Genomic DNA, 22,945 nt, shown 5'->3' on the forward strand with positions numbered 1-22,945 from the left:
CCCTAGTGTAATAGTAAAGGGTAACATTCTGCAATGTAGTAAAGTCAATGAATCCATTACCTACCATCCTTGGGTTTAATCCAATGGTTTAACAACAGGCTGGAAGGGTTTGGGGTCAAACATATCTACAATTCAGCAATTACATTGCCAATTTGTTCCCAGATTGGGTTTGCAAAGCCACAGCTGTCCTTCACTCTGCTCCTGATCCATTCAGAGAGGTAGACACTCTCCCAGTCCCAAATCAAATCCCTGCTATCATTGTTCAGAAGAGATATGGAATCAGAGATACTGCACCACTGGTTTCTCTCCTCATCACTGCTCAGAATAATTATACATGTTTTACATTTTAGTAGACACTCTTATCCAGAAGAATTTACAGGAGCAATTAGGGTTAAGTGCCTTGTTCAAGTGCATATCAACAGATTTTTCACTAAGTTGGCTCAGGGATTCAAACCAGCGACCTTTCAGTTACTAGCCTAATGCTCTTAACCACTACGCTACCTGCAGCCCTATCCAATCCATATCCATTACAACACAATAAACAGTGTAGGCTACAATCAATTATTGCAATCTGTGGTTGACTCTACATAATCCAAATACATAATAAGTAATAATAAGTCCCAACCGACACCTAAAGTTATTTACACCAGAGACATCATTATTCAAATAAATTGAAAGAGAGATAATAAAACGCTTTCGTTATTATCAACTGCCGTTGTTGAAGATCATGGCTATGTAAAGTCATTCGATTGATGATTTCCTGACACTCTTTTGAAATAAATTATAGAGAAGGTCAAGCTAGGAGGATAAATAATAAATAGGTCTGGGTATAACGTATCTTCAATATTTTAGGACGTTTCGGTGAACGTGGTCCAGGAGTAGTGGCTTGAAATATCAATCAACCCACACCAAAATTGAGGTCCGCCCCACCTCAGTCGTCAACTGTCAGTCAGTCATATAACGTCGGTGTTTCTGCAGGTGCTAGACTCGGTGGTGCATTGGTATAATAAGAGTCTAAAATAAATATTTAAAGGTAAGGAAATGATGTTATTCTCCGTTAACATTATATCATCATACCTGGTGTAGAGTGACTTGTGTTAAGGATTTCATGTGGAAATAGCTGACAAAATAGAATAAAGGACATTCATTTGACATAATATTCTTGCTTTAGAGAGAAATGTAATTGCAGTAGCATAGAAATATAATATTCCATATGGGTTGCATACAATTATGCCGTAATGCATGACACTTCAACCTAGAAAAATAAAAGCATCCGTAGGACAAGACGACCCGTCGAAATTCCTAAAATAGCCCAGCGGTTACAGTAGCATGTCTGGTTCTCGATATTGTATCTGTATCCTTAATTTGTAGTGCGAGAGAATTCTTACATCAAGGAAACAATGTATAATTTACGTGAATTGATGTCAAACATGCCATATGGAAAATCCAATGCGCTGTAGATAGGTAGGACACGGGTCGCTCTGTGCTCAGAAAGGGAACGAACCATGCAGGAACGAACATGGTCGTCTTTGATCGCATTACAGTGTTCTTTCTGTAGGCTATTTAACTCCTTGATGTCTTCATATAACCACGGCTTTGACAGCACAAAACCTATAGAGAGAATCATAATGCTGTGTGTGTGAATGAGACCACATCAGCAAGCAGCGGTGGGGGCCTCTTTGTCAGTTACCTTTTGAATGTTATCTCAGGACAGACAGCTCACTCACCCAAGTCACCGTTGTTGAGCTTTCGGATAATGATGATGTAATGTACATTTTTTTTCTAAATGTTATATGAATTGTCAACATAGGACTGTAGGCTATGTTAAATTTGACAGAACTGATAAATACTTATTTAAAACAGGCTACTTGAGCATTTTGCATGTTAGATTGGGACCATTTGAAATAATCCTAAATTGAATGCCAGAAGGTAGATATACTACACTATATGATAAGAAAACTGTGAGCATTTAGGCTACTAGGCCTACTATATAGATTGTATGACAGATATGATGTGGCTGGCCTATTCAATGTTTCAGGAGGGCTATATTATTGAAAATATGATTTATTGAGTCACATGGCAATATTATATACAGGCATGTCTAAATTGGTGTGAGCATTTACCTTAAATATACTTTAAATAGATTATACTCCAATGTTATTGCTGGACTCTCTGGGAAAGGCATCCCAGAAAAAGTCTTAAGGAATCTTCAATGTTTAATGTTTTAATAGTGGCCGCAATTGCCTGTCCTACAATATCCATTAGATTACACTGCATCCATTTTTGTTTCCTCCCATCCCATGAAAAGAAAAACAACTCCCAGCTCCACTCTCTTAATTGCAGGCTTACATTGTGATTCTGGCAGGTTCATAATATCTTCTGCTCCAAAAAGAGGGAGCGTATGCTATATTTAGCTCATTTTCTTCTTAGAAAAGGGGAAATGTGATTGGATGGGGGAAAATGCCATCTTAGATAATCATCTATCAGGATGTTCTGGTACCCTGGTTTGTGTCACTATGAATTATCATGGGATTTGATTCAGTCCAATTCAGTCCACTGTCAATTTAAAGTTTATTTCCCTCTTATGGTTAGTTTTCCAATACCCAAGTAATGAAGCATCACTTTTTGTTACGTTAATTCAACACATCCTTGAAGCAGAATGCAGGGAGTTGGCTTGGAAATGTCTGCTGTGTGTGTCTGTTTTTTAGTTTGAGCAATATGTTGACTGTAGAGCAGTGGTTCCCAATCTTTTCCGTCCGGAGGACCACCATTCGCATTATCTTGGTGATTAAATGTAGAACAATTTGCAGACCACCTGCAAATTAGGAGGATAGCTACAGTGTGTTACCAATTAGATCAACCAAGCAACTCTTTATAGCTCTCGTGAAATTGGGTCACCTGGGGTATGATATAGGTTTGGAAAATAAATGTTTAATGTCGCTTAAGCACAATGGCTTCTTTTTCAGGCTGCCTAGCTGGGAAAATCAATTAAAGTATCTCACTTCAATAGATTAAGTGTTTTTAGTAGACGGGTTATAAAAGTATTATGGACATTCTAAAGTCCTAACATTTAAGTTGATTATTTATTGCCTCACATTACATAGGCCTCATATCAGAACCACGTTTTTTATATAAACACTACATGACCAGAAGTATGTGTACACCTACTCGTCGAACATCTCATTCCAAAATCATGGCCATTAATATGCTGCTATAACAGCCTCCACTCTTTTGGGACGGCTTTCCACTAGATGTTGGAACATTGCTGCGGACACTCGCTTCCATTCAGCCACAAGAGCATTATTGAGGTCGGGCACTGATGTAGGGCAATTAAGCTTAGCTCGCAGTAGGCGTTCCAATCCATCACAAAGGTGTTCGATGGGGTTGATGTCAGGGCTCTGTGCAGGCTAGTCAAGTTCTTACACACGATCTCGACAAGCTATTTCTGTATGGACCTTGCTTTGTGCACAGGGGCATTGTCATGCTGAAACAGGAAAGGGCCTTCCCCAAACTATTGCCACAAAGTTGGAAGCACAGAATCGTCTAGAATGTCATTGTATGCTGTAGCATTAAGATTTCCCTTCACTGTAACTAAGGGGCCTAGTTTGAACCATGAAAAACAGCCCCAGACCATTGTTCCTCCTCCACCAAACTTTACAGTTGGCACTATGCATTCGGGCAGGTAGCGTTTTCCTGGCACCTACCAGACCCAGATTTGTCCATAGGACTGCCAGATGGTGAAGTGTGATTCATCACTCCAGAGAACCCGTTTCCACTAATCCAGAGTCCAATGGTGGCGAGTTTTACACCACTCCAGCCGACGCTTGGCATTGCGCATGGTGATCTTAGGCGTGTGTGCGGCTGTTCAGCCATGGGAACCCATTTCCTTTGCTTCCAGAGGCAGTGTGGAACTCGGTGGTGAGTGTTGCAACCGAGGATAGATGATTTTTACACGCTAGGTGCTTTATTTTAATGTAAGAAAATAAGTGCTAACAGCCTGTACTTAACTTGACTAACTCACGGAAGTTATTCCCTTATAGTTACCCTGGAATAATGCCCATGTAATGTATAGCGCTGCCCAATTTTCTTTCACAAAAATGTTGTTTTGTTTAATTTGGGCCAGATTAAGCTGAGAGTAATGAATAAAATTACATGGACAAGGAGGACCTGATCATAGATCAGCACACCTACTCTTAGACGCTATATGAATACAGGCCCAGGTCTGACTCTCAGGTTTTCTGGGATCATCCTGAAATAAAACGGGATTAACGAGCTGCCACCGGGAACCTATCCAAAAGACTAATCAATAGTGTTTGACTCATAGTGCACCGACACAGTCTAGGCCCGGCTGACATTACACAACTGTTTTTCTATTTTTTATAATCTGTTTATTATTTTCCAATACGAAAAGACAGAGACAAACATTAACATTCATTGTAGTGTTTAATGGAATACCAAATTTAGAGGACAAAAAACAACTTAACTCGCATATACAAAAATGAACAAATATAATATGGTACATATTATAAGAAGACAGGGTATAGTCATTACAAGCAATGTAGTTCAAACTAAAATAAATATTGAGTGGAGTACAGCACAGAGTAGCCACAGAGCATCATCCCAGTTGTACACATCTGTTGTTATGTTGTCAATCTCTTTAGGCTGATAAGACAAGTGACACAAGTTGATGCCACAGATACTCCTCTTCCCGCCGGACACGGGTCGCTCTGTGTTCTCAAAGACAAGGGAACAAACCATGCAGGAACAAACATCATGGTCTTTGGTCGGACAGCTACTCCTCTTCCTGTCCTCAGTTGGTAGAGGTTGAAAAGTATATGGTTAATGGTGTTGGTTGGAGTTATTTTGAATCTGCATCTCTCATCTAACATACAGTACAGTACGATCATCATGATGAATGTCGTCTTTTTGTGTCCAAGTTGTGTGATTAGTTCTCCTGGCCAGCCAGACTTGTGTCCTTAGAAAGGCATAGGGAGTCTAGGGAACATTAAGTCCTGGCATGACATTGCAAGAAGCATATTTCAGTCAATAGTTGATTAGAAAGCATTTGTTAATTACATTTAGGCTAATTGCTCAATGTCTTGAAAGGGAGGCTTCAATAACGATGATTGGGTTTACACACCTCCAATAAGGCCTTTGTAAGATTGAGAAATGATGGCCTACTGGTAGGTCTAGGCCTATCATCCTGTCATTCAAATCATGTTTCTCAGAAATAAAAGTAAAAACCACATGGCTTGAATGTTGGGACACTAGTGTTCAGTCTACAAGTCCAAATGCAAGCTTGTTTCACTCATAACCAAAGTGTTCAAAGCTAAAAGTGTTCTTTGAGACAAACAGTATTTGTATATAAAGTAACACTGGACTTCAAGTAAGGCAGAGGCACACAGCCATCTATCATCAGAGAAGTTTAGAGAAATCTTAGTCATCACGACTAGAAGCAGGTAGCCTAAGAGCGTTGGGCCAGTAACCGAAAGGTTGCTGGTCCTAATCCCTAAACCGACTAGGTGAAAAATCTGTCGATATGCCCTTGAGCAAGGCACTTAACCTTAATTTCAACCAGAACCTGTCAGGGATTACATTTAAACCAGAACCTGTCAGGGATTACACTTAAACCAGAACCTGTCATGGATTACACTTGAACCAGAACCTGTCATGGATTACACTTAAACCAGAACCTGTCAGGGATTACATTTAAACCAGAACCTGTCAGGGATTACACTTAAACCAGAACCTGTCATGGATTACACTTGAACCAGAACCTGTCAGGGATTACATTTAAACCAGAACCTGTCAGGGATTACACTAAAACCAGAACCTGTCATGGATTACACTTGAACCAGAACCTGTCAGGGATTACATTTAAACCAGAACCTGTCAGGGATTACACTAAAACCAGAACCTGTCATGGATTACATTTAAACCAGAACCTGTCAGGGATTACATTTAAACCAGAACCTGTCAGGGATTACACTAAAACCAGAACCTGTCATGGATTACACTTGAACCAGAACCTGTCAGGGATTACATTTAAACCAGAACCTGTCAGGGATTACATTTAAACCAGAACCTGTCAGGGATTACACTTAAACCAGAACCTGTCAGGGATTACATTTAAACCAGAACCTGTCAGGTTCCGGCCATTTGTGATGTATTATACTGAAGGTTGGATTGTCCATTTTGTCAGTTTATTTATCAATACTTATTTAGAATGTATTTTGTGTTGCAGTATTGATCAGGTTGCATATAAATTCCTGGCATGCTTTTGCTATTGACCTTATTTGTGCTTCCTTCCTTTTTCATTACAAGAGTCCTGTGTTGAAAAGCTGAATTTGTTTTCCATGAGACCCTTGTTGAATATGAACAGTGCCTCAGTAGATCTTCAAAACAAGAGTATTATTGCCTTTTTGTTTTAATGACATTATTGGGACAGGTGCACTAAGGTTAAAAATGTGCAGTGTGCTCGCCCTGATACAGCGAAACAGGGAATAAGAATGTGCAGGACGTTCTTCTTGTCCTTTGCCTGTTTCCCTGTAACTTGTATCAAATTCCACGCATGGCAAGTATGATGAATGCCAAGTCCTTATTAGGTACTTAGATCCAAATCGAGTACTATTACCAGCAGCTCAGGGTTCTTGTGTAAAAAAATAGAATCATGACTCAAGAAAAATAACATGTTCCATAATTAAAGAGAGCATCCCTGTGTTTTCTGTAAACCGATCTGTCGGAGCACCTATTATACTGGGCATGTCTTGTTTACACGTTATCTCAGGGAGTTTTAGTGTTCCAATGCAGCAGCCAAGTAGAGATAGCAGTTCAAATATAGAGAGAGCCTCGACTCCTGACGGGCTGCCCTAAAGATTAAAAGTGACCCCGCCAAAAGTTATTACAGAGTAACCTTCTGCTCAGATATGACCAATCACAGTCCCACTACTGTTCTACCACAGGGGAAGATGTCCTGAGAGGACGAGTGACCTGTCAGTCAATCCGTCTGCACAGTCACATTCATTTGAAGTCATTTTTGTTGCATGTGGCACAGGCTTCTCTATCTTTCTAGAATGCACTGTTGAGAGCTGACTAAATTATAGACAATGGTTCACATCTTTTGAGAGACAGAATGATTGGTATGGAAAACCAGCAACCCATCATTAAATAGGTGTTGTAAGTATCAGGGAGTTCTGAATGTTCCACTGTGTAAAAAGCTTTGATTCCTGTCAGGTGCCAGAGAATCGTCAGTGGACTATTTCCTCGCCAAGGAATATCTTGTTGTCACATTGAACCGATGCTGGCACAAACTGTATAGGGCCATAAGCAAACAAGAAAATGCTCACCCAGAGGCGGCGCTCCTAGTGGCCAGTGACTTTAATGCAGGAAAACTGAAATCTGTTTCTACCAGTACATCACCTGTGCAACTAGAGGGGTAAAAACTCTAGATCACCTTCACTCCACACACAAAGACTCATACAAAGCTCTCCCTCGCCCTCCATTTGGCAAATCTGACCATAACTCTATCCTCCTGATTCCTGCTTACAAGAAAAAACAGGAAGTACCAGTGACGGGCTCAATACGGAAGTGGTCCGATAAAGCGGAATGACGCTACAGGGCTGTTTTGCTAGCACAGACTGGAATATGTTCCGGTATTCATCCGATGGCATTGAGGAGTTTACGACATCAGTCACTGGCTTCATTAATAAATGTATCAACGACATTGTCCCCACATTGACCTACGTACGTACATGTCCCAACCAGAAGCCATGGATTATAGACAACATCTGCACTGAGCTAAAGGCTAGCGCTGCCGCTTTCAAGGAGCGGGACGCTAATCCGGACGCTTATAAGAAATTCCACTACGCCCTCCGACAAACCATCTAACAGGCAAAGCTTAAATACAGGAACAAGATGGGATTCTACTACACCAGCTCTGACGCACCTCGGATGTGGCAGAGCCTGCAAACTATCACAGATTCCAAAGAGAAACCCAGCTACGAGCTGTTCAGTGACGTGAGCCAACCAGACGAGCTAAATACCTTGTATGCACGCATCGAGGCTAGCTACACTGAACTATGTATGAGAGCACCAGCTTTTCTGGATGACTGTGTGACTACGCTCTCCGCAGCCAATGTGAGTAAGACCTTTAAACAGGTTAACATTCATAAGGCCGCAGGGCCAAACGGATTACCAGGACGCGCACTCCGAGCATGCGCTGACCATCTGGCAAGTGTCTTCACTGACATTTTCAATGTCTCCCTGACCCAGTCTGTAATACCTATATGTTTCAAGCAGACGACCATAGTCCCTGTGCCCAAGAACACCAAGGTAACCTGTCTAAATTAATATCGCCCCGCAGCACTCACATCTGTAGCCATGAAATGCTTTGAAAGGCTGTTCATGGCTCACATCAACACCATCATCCCAGACACCCTGGATCCATTCCAATTCGCATACCACCCCAACAGATCCACAGATGATGCAATCTCTATTCCACACCACATTTCCCTTTACCACCAAGACAAAAGGAACACCTACGTTAGAGTGCTGTTCATTGACTACAGCTCAGCGTTCAACACCATTGTGCCCTGCAAACTCATCACTAAGCTAAGTGCCCTCCAAACTCATCACTAAGCTAAGGACCCTGGGATTAAACACCTCCCTCTGCAACTGGATCCTGGACTTCCTGACGCTCCGCACCCAGGTGGAAAGGGTAGGCAACAACACATCCGTCACGCTGACCCTCAACATGTGGGCGCCTCAGGGGTGCGTGCTTAGTCCCCTCCTGTACTCCCTGTTCACCCACAACTGCGTGGCTGCGCACGACTCCAACACCATCATTAAGTTTGTAGACAACATGACCTACCACCGACAATGATGAGACAGCCTATGGGGAGGTGGTCAGAGACTTGGCAGTGTGCTGCTAGGACAACAACCTCTCCCTCAACTTCAGCAAGACAAAGGAGCTGATCGTAGACTACAGGAAAAGGAGGGCTGAGCACGCCGCCATCCATATCGACGGGGCTGTTGTGGAGCAGGTCGAGAGGTTGAAGTTCCTCTGTGTCCACATCACTAAGGAACTATCATGGTCCACACACATCAACACGAGGGCACGACAACACCTCTTTCCCCTCAGTTGGCTGAAAAGATTCAACATGGGCCCTCAGAACCTCAAAAAGTTATACAGCTGCACTATTGAGAGCATCTTGACTGGCTACATCATCGCTTGGTATGGCAACTGCATGGCGTCCGACCTCAAGGCGCTACAGAGGATTTTGCGTACTGGCCGGTACATCACTGGGGCCTAGCTCCCTGCCATCCAGGACCTCTATACCAGGCAGTATCAGAGGAAAGTTCTAAAAATTGTCAAAGACTCCAGCCACCCAAGTCATAGACTGTTCTCTCTGCTACCGCACAGCAAGCAGTACTGATGCACAAAGTCTAGAACAAACAAAACCCTGAACAGCTTCTACCCCCAAGCTATAATACTGCTAAATAGTTTGTTAAATAGTTAACTGATAGCTACCCGGAATTGCTGCATTGAGCCTTTTTGCACTAACTCTTTTGACTAATCACATACGCTGCTGTTACTGTTTATTATCTCTCCCTTTTGCTGAGTCCCTTTATCCCTACCTATATGTACATATCTACTAGAGGTTGCCCGATTATGATTTTTCAACGCCGATACCGATTATTGGAGGACCAAAAACCCCGATACCGATTAATCGGCTGGTTTTTTTATTTTTATTTGTAATAATGACAATTACAACAATACTGAATGAACACTTATTTTAACTTAATATAATACATCAATAAAATCAATTTAACCTCAAATAAATAATGAAACATGTTCAATTTGGTTTAAATAATGCAAAAACAAAGTGTTAGAGAAGAAAGTAAAAGTGCAATATGTGCCATGTAAGAAAGCTAACGTTTAAGTTCCTTGCTCAGAACATGAAAACATATGAAAGCTGGTGGTTTCTTTTAACATGAGTCTTCAATATTCCCAGGTAAGATGTTTTAGGTTGTAGTTATTATAGGAATTATAGGGCTATTTCTCTCTATACAATTTGTATTTCATATACCTTTGACTATTGGATGTTCTTATAGGCACTTTAGTATTGCCAGTGTAACAGTATAGCTTCCGTCCCTCTCCTCGCTCCTACCTGGGCTCGAACCAGGAACACATCGACAACAGCCACCCTCGAAGCAGCGTTACCCATGCAGAGCAAGGGGAACAACTACTCCAAGTCTCAGAGCGAGTGACGTTTGAAACGCTATTAGCGCGCACCCACCTAACTAGCTAGCCATTTCACATCGCTTACACCAGCCTAATCTTGGGAGTTGATAGGCTTGAAGTCATAAACAACGCAATGCTTGAAGCACAGCGAAGAGCTGTTGGCAAAATGCACGAAAGTGCTGTTTGAATGAATGCTTACGAGCCTGCTGCTGCCTACCACCGCTCAGTCAGACTGCTCTATCAAATCATAGACTTTATTATAACATAATAACACACAGAAATAGGAGCCTTTGGTCATTAATATGGTCGAATCCGGAAACTATCATCTCGAAAACAAAACGTTTTTCCTTTCAGTGAAATACGGAACCGTTCCGTATTTTATCTAACGGGTGGCATCCCTAAGTCTAAATATTCCTGTTACATTGCACAACCTTCAATGTTATGTCATAATTACATAAAATTCTGGCAAATTATTTCGCAACGAGCCAGGCAGCCCAAACTGTTGCATATACCCTGACTCTGCGTGCAATGAACGCAAGAGAAATGGCACAATTTCGCCTGGTTAATATTGCCTGCTAACCTGGATTTCTTTTAGCTAAATATGCAGGTTTAAAAATATATACTTCTGTGAATTGATTTTAAGAAAGGCATTGATGTTTATGGTTAGGTACAGTCGTGCAACGATTGTGCTTTTTTCGCAAATGCGCTTTTGTTAAATCATCCCCCGTTTGGCGAAGTCGGCTGTCTTTGTTAGGAAGAAATAGTCTTCACAGTTCGCAACGAGCCAGGCGGCCCAAACTGCTGCATATACCCTGACTCTGTTGCAAGAGAAGTGACACATTTTCCCTAGTTGAAATAAATTCATGTTAGCAGGCAATATTAACTAAATATGCAGGATTAAAAATATATACTTGTGTATTGATTTTAAGAAAGGCATTGATGTTTATGGTTGGAGCAACGTGTACCTAAGCGATTATATGCAACGCAGGACAGGGTAGATAAACTAGTAATATCATCAACCATGTGTAGTTAACTAGTGATTATGATTGATTGATTGTTTTTTATAAGATAAGTTTAATGCTAGCTAGCAACTTACCTTGGCTTCTTACTGCATTCGCGTAACAGGCAGGCTCCTCGTGGAGTGCAATGTAAAGGAGGTGGTTAGAGCGTTGGACTACCGTAAGGTTGCAAGATTGAATCCCCGAGCTGACAAGGTAAAAATCTGTCGTTCTGCCCCTGAACAAGGCAGTTAAACCCACCGTTCCTAAGCCGTCATTGAAAATAAGAATGTGTTCTTAACTGACTTGCCTAGTTAAATAAAGGTCTAAAAATATATATATATATATTTTTTTTTAATCGGCCAAATCGGCATCCAAAAATACCGATTTCCGATTGTTATGAAAACTTGAAATCGGCCCTAATTAATCGTCCATTCCGATTAATCGGTCGACCTCTAATATCTACCTCAATTACCTCATACGCCTGTACATCGGCTCGGTACTGGTATGCTGTGTATATAGCCAAGTTATCGTTACTCATTGTGTATTTATTCCTTGTGTTATTATTAGACCATTTATTTTCTCTCTGCATTGTTGGGAAGGCCCCGTAAGTAAGTTAGTTAGTCTACACCTGTTGTTTACGAAGCATGTGACAAATAACATTTGATTTGATGGGAACTGATGAAATGGTTCTTGATGCAATACAGTCTTCTTGTGCCTTTGGTTTATCGATGATCCAGAGTTTAGTTTCTCATCGATTAATACCACTCCTTCTTGGTGAACACTGATGAATTGCACTTGGTGATGGATGAGGTTGCTACCTTTTTTGTACTAGTTGTCAGTGGTGTAAAGTACTTAAGTAAAAATACTTTAAAGTACTACATAAGTCGTTTTTTGGGGTATCTGGACATTAATTTACTATTTATATTTTTGACAACTTTTACTTCACTACATTCCTAAAGAAAATGACGTCTTTTTTTACTCCATACGTATTCTCTGACACCCAAAAGTACTCGTTACATTTTGAATGCTTAGCAGGACAGTAAAATTGTTAAACTCACGCACCAATCAAGAGATCATCCCTGGTCATCCCTACTGCCTCTGATCAGGCAGACTCACGAAACACAAATGCTTAGTTTGTAAAGTGTTGGTGTGTGCCCAGTAAAAAAAAATGTGCCGTCTGGTTTGCTTAATATAAGGAATTTTAAATGATTTATACATTTACTTTACTTTAAGAATATTTTAATAATTACATTTACTTTTGATACTTAAGTATATTTAAAACCAAATACTTTTAGACTTTTACTCAAGTAGTATTTTACTTCACTTTTACTTGAGTCTTTTTTTATTAATATACCTTTACTTTTACTGAAGTACGACGATTAGGTACTTCTCCCACTAAATGCTAGTTGTGTTTGGCAAGGGCTTAAGCAGGCCTTGATGGTGCTAAATCAATTGGGTGGATATTTGGCATTCTGTATCATTTCATCTGTACTTCTAACATGGCCTTCACTGCTTATCCTAGGTTTTAACTTTTGAAGTAGGCCTTTTTGATGTGTCAGCGGCCATTTATAGAAACCAAAGGATGGTGGCACCTTAATTGTGGAGAACAGGCTTGTGGTAATGACTGGAGCGGAATCAGTGGAATGGTATCAAATACAAACACATGGTTTCCAAGTGTATGATGCCATTCCATTTGCTCCGTTCTGACCATTATTATGAGCCATTTTCCCCTCAGCAGCCTCCACTGATAGAAACACAATGTAATAATAGTACTGCTCTGTGATCCCCCAAGAATCAATATCGGAACTGTTTCCATGATATTTCCAATTACAAGGGATAATTTCAGTCATTTGACAAACTCTCTCTACTTTTTCAGATGGCTTCAGCTACAGCTACCTATGGACAGAAGGAGTCCTCAGACCAGAACTTTGACTACATGTTCAAGATCCTCATCATTGGAAACAGCAGCGTGGGCAAGACCAGCTTTCTGTTCCGCTACGCTGACGACTCCTTCACGCCGGCCTTCGTCAGCACGGTGGGTATCGATTTCAAGGTGAAGACGATCTACAGGAACGACAAGAGGATCAAGCTACAGATCTGGGTGAGATTTGGAGATGGCTCCTTTCATATGGTTGATATGTCCGTGTAACAAGACCCCTGCCAAAAACGACACTTTTGGTAACCATTACCAAAACCATGGTAAGGCTCACCTGGTAATTATACCCCTAGGTCAGGGATGGGCAACTCCATTCCTTGAGGGCCTGTTTAGTGTAACACTTTTGCCCCAGCCCCAGCTAACACACCTGACTCCAATAGTCAACTAATCATGATCTTCAGTTTAGAACGCAATTAGTTTAATCAGCTGTGTATCTCTAGGGATGGGGAAAAAGTGTGACACCACTCCGGCCACCGAGGACTGGAGTTGCCCATCACTGCTCTAGGTGTAATAAAAGGCATAGTTCCAGTTCCACAGAGCTTGAATATCGTACATTCCGAGAGGCATGAGGATGAAATACATCATTGCTATGATCTCTTACTCTACCTTGGACAAAATATTAAGAACACCTGCTCTTTCCATGACACAGACTGACCAGGTGAAAGCTATGTTCCCTTATTAATGTCACGTGTTAAATCCAATGAGTGTGTCAAGAACTGCAATGCTGCTGGCTTTTTCACGCTCAACAGTTTCCCGTGTGTATTAAGAATGGTCCGCCACCCAAAGGACATCCAGCCAACTTGACACAAATGTGGGAAGCATTGGAGTCAACATAGGCCAGCATTCCAACATGGGCCAGCATCCCTGTGAAATGCTGGCCTACTCAATATTGGGAAAATGTTCCTAATGTTGTGGGCATTCAGTGTATGTGTTGGAGTACATCATTGTGGGCATGTACAGTACAGTAGAGTTTGCATTTACGCCAACATGAACAGTCTCTACTGTACATCAAACAGTGCTATTGTCACGATTTCATCCGAAGTCGGGTCCTCTCCTTGTTCGGGCTGCGCGCGGCGGTCGGCGTCGCCGGTCTTCTAGCCATCATCGAACCACTTTTAATTTTTCATGTGTTTTGTCTTGTTTTTCCTCACACCTGGTTTCAATTCCCTCAATTACTTGTTGTGTATTTAACCCTCTGTTCCCCCCCATGTCTTTGTGTGGGATTGTTTATTTGTAGTGCTTGTGCACGTTCCCCGTGAGTGCACGACGGGTTATTCTTTGTGCCCATTTATCTTGTTTGTTCTGGATGCCGTTGGTTTTGCTTAATAAATCTCCTGTTATTACCCAGTTCTGCTCTCCTGCGCCTGACTTCTCTGCCGCCAATTACGCACCCCGCTACAGAATCCCACACCCAAACATACGGAGTCAGCAGGAGCAGGTGCCCCTGGAATAGGGGTGGAGGAGCGCGTCCGGGAGAATGCGGCGATGCTCCACCATCTTGGCGCCGCCATGGACCGCGTTGTCCAAACTATGGACCGCTGGGAGAGACAGGGAGTTCCTCCAGCGCCTCCACCAGCACAACCAGGGTCTCCACTACTCGCCCCCCTGCACCCGGTCCCAGTGGGATTCGTCTCGCCCTTCCTCAGGAGTATGACGGGACGGCTGCACGCTGCCAGGGTTTCCTGTTGCAGCTCGACTTCTACCTGGCAACCGTCCACCTGGCTCCTTCAGGTCGTGAGAAGGTGTCCGCCCTCGTCTCGTGCCTCTCTGGGAAAGCCATGGAGTGGGCTAACGCCGTGTGGGGAGCAGGAGATGCGGCGCTGGACCATTTTGAGGCTTTTTTAGACCATCCACCCGAGGGTAGAGCAGCGGGTGAACGTCTCTCCATCTGAGGCAGGGGACGAGGAGTGCCCAGGAGTTTGCCATGGATTTTCGAACCCTGGCCGCAGGCGCAGGATGGAACGATAGGGCCCTGATCGACCACTATCGCTGCAGTTTGTGTGAGGACGTCCATCGGGAGTTGGCCTACAGGGACACCACCCTCACCTTCGACCAGCTGGTGGACCTGTCCATTCGGCTGGATAACCTGCTGGCCACCCGCGGACATCCAGATCGGGTTCTGTCGGTTCCATCCCCCAGCACCGCCGCTCCGGTGCCCATGGAGCTGGGAAGTGCACCATCTGGGAGACTGGAGGAGTTTCCGGCTCGTGCACCATCTGTGGCCGCAGAGGTCACACTGCCGGTCGGTGCCGGGTTGGTTCCTCTTGGGATCGAGGCAGCAGGCAGGGCTCTCTGGCGTCATCCCAGGTGAGCCGGCACCCTTCTCACCCAGAGCCCTCTGTTGCACACATATTTTTGTATGTTTCTTTTCCTGAGTTTTCCCCGCATTCCCAGCATAAGGCTGGGAATGCGGCTGGGAATTTTATAGACAGATCGTTCGCCCTTAGTTTAGGGATCCCCATTGTTCCCGTGGCTGTGCCCTTCCCCGTTCACGCCTTAGACAGTCGACCATTAGGGTCAGGGTTGATTAGGGAGTCCACCGCTCCTCTGGATATGGTGATGCAGGGGGGTCACAAGGAGAGAATCAGTCTCTTCCTCATTGACTCTCCTGTGTTTCCCGTGGTGCTAGGTATACCCTGGTTAGCTTGTCATGACCCCACTGTTTATTGGCAACGGAGGGCTCTCACGGGGTGGTCGCGAGAATGCTCGGGGAGGTGTTTAGGGGTTTCCGTTGGTGCTAGTACGGTGGAAAGTCCAGACCAGGTCTCCACCGTGCGCATTCCCCCTGAATATGCCGATTTGGCTCTCGCCTTCTCCAAAAAGAAGGCGACTCAATTACCACCCCATCGACGGGGCCATTGTGCGATAAATCTCCTGGTAGACGCTGCACTTCCCAGGAGTCACGTGTATCCCCTCTAACAGGCGGAGACGGCAGCTATGGAAACATATGTCTCCGAATCCATGCGTCAGGGGTACATTCGGTTCTCCACTTCACCCGCCTCCTCGAGTTTCTTTTTTGTGAAGAAGGAGGGAGGTCTGTGCCCGTGTATTGACTACCAAGGCCTAAATCAGATCACGGTGAGGTACAGTTACCCGCTACCTCTTATCGCCACGGCGATTGAGTCAATGCACGGGGCGCGCTTCTTCACCAAACTAGATCACAGGAGTGCTTACAACCTGGTGCGTATCCAGGAGGGAGACGAGTGGAAGACGGCGTTCAGTACGACCTCAGGGCATTATGAGTACCTCGTCATGCCGTACGGGTTGAGGAATGCTCCATCACTCTTCCAAGCCTTTGTAAACGAGATTTTCAGGGACCTGCACGGGCAGGGTGTAGTCGTGTATATTGATGACATTCTGATATACTCCGCTACACGCGCCGAGCATGTGTCCCTGGTGCGCAGGGTGCTTGGTTGACAGTTGTAGCATGGCCTGTAAGTCAAGGCTGAGAAATGCCTGTTCTTCCAGCAGTCTGTCTCCTTCCTAGGGTACCGCATTTCCACCTCGGGGGTGGAGATGGAGAGTGACCGCATTTCAGCCGTGCGTAATTGGCCGACTCCCACCACGGTAAAGGAAGTGCAGCGGTTCCTAGCATTTGCCAATTACTACCGGAGGTTTATCCGGGGTTTTGGTCAGGTAGCAGCTCCCAATACCTCGCTGCTGAAGGGGGCCCCGGTACGTTTGCAGTGGTCGGCTGAGGCGGACAGGGCTTTTGGTCACCTGAGGGCTCTGTTTACCTTGGCTCCCGTGCTGGCCCATCCAGATCCCTCTTTGGCGTTCATAGTGGAGGTGGAAGGGTCCAAGGCTGGGATATGAGCCGTGCTATCTCAGCGCTCGGGCACGCCACCGAAGCTTCTTCTCGAAGAAGCTCAGCCTGGCGGAGCAAAACTATGACGTGGGGGACCGGGAGCTGTTGGCTGTCGTCAAGGCTCTGAAGGTGTGGAGACATTGGCTTGAGGGGGCTAAACACCCTTTTCTCATCTGGACTGACCACTGCAATCTGGAGTACATCCGGGCAGCGAGGAGACTGAACCCTCGCCAGGCAAGGTGGGCCATGTTTTTCACCCGTTTAGTTTTTTCCCTTTCCTACAGACCAGGTTCCCAAAATGTGAAGGCAGACGCACTGTCCAGACTGTATGACACAGAGGAGCGGCCCATGGATCCCACTCCCATACTCCCGGGCCTCCTGCCTGGTGGCGCCGGTATTGTGGGAGCTGGACGCGGACATAGAGCAGGCGTTACGTGCAGAGCCCGCTCCCCTCCAGTGTCCCGCTGGGCGTCTGTACGTTCCGTCTGCTGTCCGTGACCGGTTGTTCTATTGGGCCCACACGTCACCCTCCTTTGGTCATCCTGGGATCGACTGGACGGTGCGCTGTTTGGTTGGGAAGTACTGGTGGCCTAACTTGGTCAAGGACGTGAGGGTTTATGTTTCCTCCTGCTTGGTGTGCACCCAGTGTAAGGCTCCTAGGCACCTGCCCAGAGGGAAGCTACACCCCTTACCCGTTCCACAGTGGCCTTGGTCGCACCTGTCAGTGGATTTTCTTACCAACCTCCCCCCTCACAGGGAAACACCACGATCTTGGTCGTTGTGGATCGGTTCTCTAAGTCCTGCCGTCTCCTCCCTCTGCCCGGTCTCCCTATGGCCCTACAGACTGCGGAGGCCTTGTTTACGCACATCTTCCGGCACTACGGGGTACCTGAGGATATAGTGTCTGATCAAGGTCCCCAGTTCACTTCGAGGGTCTGGAAGGCGTTCATGGAACGTCTGGGGGTCTCGATCAGCCTTACCTCTGGGTTTCATACCGAGAGTAATGGGCAGGTGGAGAGAGTGAACCAGGATGTGGGCAGGTTTCTGCGGTCGTATTGCCAGGATCGGCCGGGGGAGCGGGCAGCGTTTGTGCCCTGGGCCGAGATGGCACAGAACTCACTCTGCCACTCCTCCACTTAACCTCTCCCCCTTCCAGTGCGTACTGGGGTACCAGCCGGTTCTGGCGCCTTGGCATCAGAGTCAGACCGAGACTCCTGCGGTGGACAACTGGTTCAAGCGCGCGGAGGAGACATGGGACACCGCCCATGTTCACCTCCAGCGGGCCATGCTGCGCCAGAAAGCCAGTGCAGACCGTCACCGCATTAAGGCCCCGGTGTTCGCACCAGGGGACCGGGTCTGGTTCTTGACTCGGAACCTGCCCCTCCGCCTGCCCTGCCGGAAGCTGGGTCAGCCTATAGAGTACGGCTGACCTAAAACATAAAAACATTAGTTTCACTCAATATACTGTGCATATTTAACCTAATGTACATATTTACACGTGTATTCCAATTCATTATGCATGCTAGAAATAAACAGAGCAGAAATGTGACTATTTTAACAGATAATGTGTAGCCTAAACCTAACATACAGCCTAACCAGCCGAGTATTGTCATCTGTAATGGGGATGGAGGCTGATGTTGCGCCACAGCTCAGAGAGCTGTAGTATTGGGTATCAGGGAGGCCTAATTCATTCCATGAGCATTCATTAGAGCTTAGGTCGTAACTCAATCTGCCCCTTCTGACGCGCCAACCAAGGAGGGGAATAGAAATTTGGCAAGTCACAGCGGAAATGCGAAAGGGTCTCTAAAAGCTACTGATGTGCAATCATCATCAATTGGCAGCAAAAGTAGTCTGCCGCTAGACTGTTTGATATCACCGGGGGGTTTTAATGTTCTGTCGTTATCGGTGTGCAAGATGATCGGTGTGCATGTTAATTTAACTGTGGTGTTCATTGTAATGCAACCTGTGTATGTGTGCGCGTGCTTGCATGCGTGTGTGTGTGTGTGCGCGTGTCATGTTTCTAGGATACGGCAGGGCAGGAGAGGTACAGGACTATCACCACCGCTTACTACCGCGGAGCCATGGGCTTCATCCTCATGTATGACATCACCAATGAGGAGTCCTTCAACGCTGTGCAGGACTGGTAAGTGATTGCGTAGGAATGTGGTCATGTGACCATATGGCAAATTAATAGTAGGCTACAACAGTGGTGGACAAAAATAGATCAGTATTCCTTGATACAGTACAGGCCTGACTGTAGGAGGTCCAATTGGTTTGTCAACCTTTTCTTCAGAAAGACCAATGGAGTGATAACAGTTTGTTGACCTTTTCTAAATAAAAACAAGTGAACTTGAGCCACATAGATATTTCTAGTTAGTTTAAGATTCATGATTGTAACAGGGACCCTGTTGACACCAAGCGGCATTTTCCACTCCTAATCACTATCCCCAATCCTATGCAAAAACACTATTACTCACAATAACCCAAAATGAACGTATCGCAAGCTGCAGTATTCCAAACTAATTTTGGATAACCCTTGAAAGGTGAGTCAGTGCAGTGAAAATGTCACCCAAGTTATCTATGGCTCTACAGTGGACCATATCTCTGTTTCTGTGTGGTTGCTGAAAACAAAAGAAGACTGCATACTGGATCTATGCTCTTAATAGTAGTTTATTAAAAACAATGTTGAGACCCTGAGGTCTTCATCGGGTCTCTTTGACCCTCACGCACCTGCTCAAGACCACTGGATGTGTGTGTGTGTGTGTGTGTGTGTGTGTGTGTGTGTGTGTGTGTGTGTGCGTGCGTGCGTGCGTGCGTGCGTGCGTGCGTGCGTGTGTTCTTATAGTGAACCATTTTGTATGGCTGCCACAGGTCAACCCAGATTAAGACGTACTCTTGGGACAACGCGCAGGTCCTGCTGGTGGGAAACAAGTGTGACATGGAGGACGAGAGGGTGGTGGCAGCAGACCGTGGTAGGCAGCTCTCTGAACACTTGGGTGAGTTTACATCACACAACACCAACTCACAGGTCTCACCACAACTACATTAGCTATGTATGGATATTACATGAGGTACATTCAATGATACTGGTGATGTTAATGCTGCTACTTATCTGATGATCTGATTATATCGTCTGAGTTGTCAGCTAAACAATAACATGTATAATTTGGTTGCAATCGCTTAGTAGAAGTTGCTTTTATCCAGAGTGCATGCCGGAACAGCGGCATAAGCAAACAAAATAAATAATTGTGGCTAATTGTCTGTTGAACACAGATCTCACCGCTGACACCAAATGTCATACAGGGATGACACAATGGCAATACCAACTTAGCTTTTTTAGCTTATTCCCAGACATTAGCTTTAGAAGCCAATGGGCAAGATTACATAAGACATGAGGCTACCTTGACAAACTACCTCCACCACATTATGATCCAAATTCTGACACCATGTTACAGGGTTCCAGTTCTTTGAGGCCAGTGCCAAGGACAACATCAATGTGAAGCAGACCTTCGAGCGGTTGGTGGACATCATCTGCGAAAAGATGTCTGAGAGCTTGGACGCCGCCGACCCGGCCATCACAGGGGCCAAACAAGGGCCCCAGCTCACCGAGCAGCCCGCAGCCCCCCCAACAGGACTGTGCATGCTAAAGCTTAACGACCCCCCCCCCCATCAGTCCATCCTCAGGTCCCCTCACCCTCACAACCCCCACTCACCCTTCTCCCCCGAATGAACCTATCACTCCATATGGGTGAAGTTCACTCTGTTTTTCCCATGATCCTCTTGTGCCCTCTGCACCCTTTACTCTGGTTGTCACTAGTTACCACAGACACAAAGTCATAATTATGGCTAAACCCCACTTATTTCTACAATGTAAATTCTTCAAATCTGATTTATTTTTAACCTAACCTTAACCACACTGCTAACCCTATGCTTAACCCAAACCTGAAATGAAGACCCCAAAACAATTTTTTTAAAATCATACATCTTATTAGCCAATTTTGTCTTTGTGGCTGTGGTAACTAAATCAGATCAAATTTTATTTGTCACATGCGCCGAAAACGGGTGTATACCTTATAGTAAATGCTTACTTACGAGCCCTTAACCAACAATGCAGTAAAAAAAATACCTAAAAAGAAAATAAATAAAAGTAACAAATAATTAAAGAGCAGCAGTAAAATAACAATAGCGAGGCTATATACAGGGAGTACCGGTACAGAGTCAATGTTCGGGGGCACCGGTTAGTCGAGGTAATTGAGGTAATATGTACATGTAGGTAGAGTTATTAAAGTGAATATGAATAGATAATAACAGGGAGTAGCAGCAGCGTAAAGGGGCGGGGCAATGCAAATAGTCTGGATAGCCATTTGAGAAAATGTTCTGGGGTATTATGGCTTTGGGGTAGAAGCTGTTTAGAAGCCTCTTGGACCTAGACTTGACACTCCAGTACCGCTTGCTCTGCGGTAGCAGAGAGAACAGTCTATGACTAGGGTGGCTGGAGTCTTTGACAATTTTTAGGGCCTGCCTCTGACACCGCCTGGTATAGAGGTCCTGGATGGCAGGAAGCTTGGCCCCAGTGATGTACAGGGCCATACGCACTACCCTCTGTAGTGCCTTGCGGTCGCAGAATGAGCAGTTGCCATACCAGGCAGTGATGCAATCAGTCAGGATGCTCTCGATGGTGCAGCTGTAGAACCTTTTGAGGATCTGAGGACCCATGCCAAATCTTTTCAGTCTCCTGAGGGGAATAGTTTTTGTCGTGCCCTGTTCACGACTGTCTTGGTATGCTTGGACCATGTTAGTTTGTTGGTGATGTGGACACCAAGGAACTTGAAGCTCTCAACCTGCTCCACTACAGCCCCTGAGAATGGGGGCGTGCTCAGTCCTCCTTTTCCTGTAGTCCACAATCATCTCCTTTGTCTTGATCACGTTGAGAGAGAGGTTGTTGTCCTGGCACCACACGGCCAAGTCTCTGACCTCCTCCCTATAGGCTGTCTCGTCGTTGTCGGTGATCAGGCCTATCATTGTTGTGTCATCGGAAAACTTAATGATGGTGTTGGAGTCGTGCATGGCCGTGCAGTCATGAGTGAAAAGGGAGTACAGGAGGGGATTGAGCACGCACCCCTGAGAGGCTCCCGTGTTGAGGATCAGCGTGGCAGATGTGTTGTTACCTACCCTTACCACCTGGGGGCGGCCAATCAGGAAGTCCAGGATCCAGTTGCAGAGCGAGGTGTCTAGTCCCAGGGCCCTTAGCTTAGTGATGAGCTTTGAGAGCACTGAGCTGTAGTCAATGAATAGCATTCTTACATAGGTGTTCCTTTTGTCTAGGTGGGAAAGGGCAGTGTGGAGTGCAATAGAGATTGCATCATCTGTGGATCTGTTAGGGTGGTATGCAAATTGGAGTGGGTCTAGAGTTTCTGGGATAATGGTGTTGATGTGAGCCATGACCAGCCTTTCAAAGCACTTCATGGCTACAGACGTGAGCGCTACGTGTCGGTAGTCAGGTTACCTTAGTGTTCTTGGGCACAGGGACTATGGTGGTCTGCTTGAAACATATTGGTATTACAGACTCGCACAGGAAGAGGTTGAAAATGTCAGTGAAGAAACTTGCCAGTCGGTCAGTACACGTCTTGGTAATCCGCCTGGCCCTGCGGCCTTGTGAATGTTGACCTGTTTAAATGTCTTACTCACATCGGCTGCGGAGAGCGTGATCACACAGTCGTCCGGAACAGCTGATGCTCTCATGCATGTTTCAGTGTTACTTGCCTTGAAGCGAGCATAGAAGTTATTTAGCTCGTCTGGTAGGCTCATGTTACTGGGCAGCTCTTGGCTGTGCTTCCCTTTGTAGTCTGTAATAGTTTGCAAGCCCTGCCACATTCGATGAGCGTCGGAGCCGGTGTAGTACAATTCGATCTTAGTCCTGTATTGACGCTTTGCCTGTTTGATGGTTCGTCGGAGGG

General features: G+C 45.2%; 1 protein-coding gene across 1 annotated transcript; it reads left to right on the top strand.

Annotated features, from left to right (window-relative positions):
• Window positions 1–944: 944 nt before the first annotated feature.
• LOC106573906 (ras-related protein Rab-3A-like) lies at window positions 945–21,151 on the top strand. Its single transcript, XM_014149357.2, has 5 exons — window positions 945–1,033; window positions 13,121–13,345; window positions 19,013–19,131; window positions 19,860–19,984; window positions 20,444–21,151. Exons 2-5 carry the CDS (start codon window positions 13,121–13,123, stop codon window positions 20,716–20,718), a joined length of 744 nt encoding a protein of 247 aa, XP_014004832.2. The 5' UTR covers window positions 945–1,033; the 3' UTR covers window positions 20,719–21,151.
• Window positions 21,152–22,945: the final 1,794 nt, after the last annotated feature.

Source organism: Salmo salar, chromosome ssa16 (genome assembly GCF_905237065.1).
Source record: "Salmo salar chromosome ssa16, Ssal_v3.1, whole genome shotgun sequence".
Classification (NCBI taxonomy): Eukaryota; Metazoa; Chordata; class Actinopteri; order Salmoniformes; family Salmonidae; genus Salmo; species Salmo salar.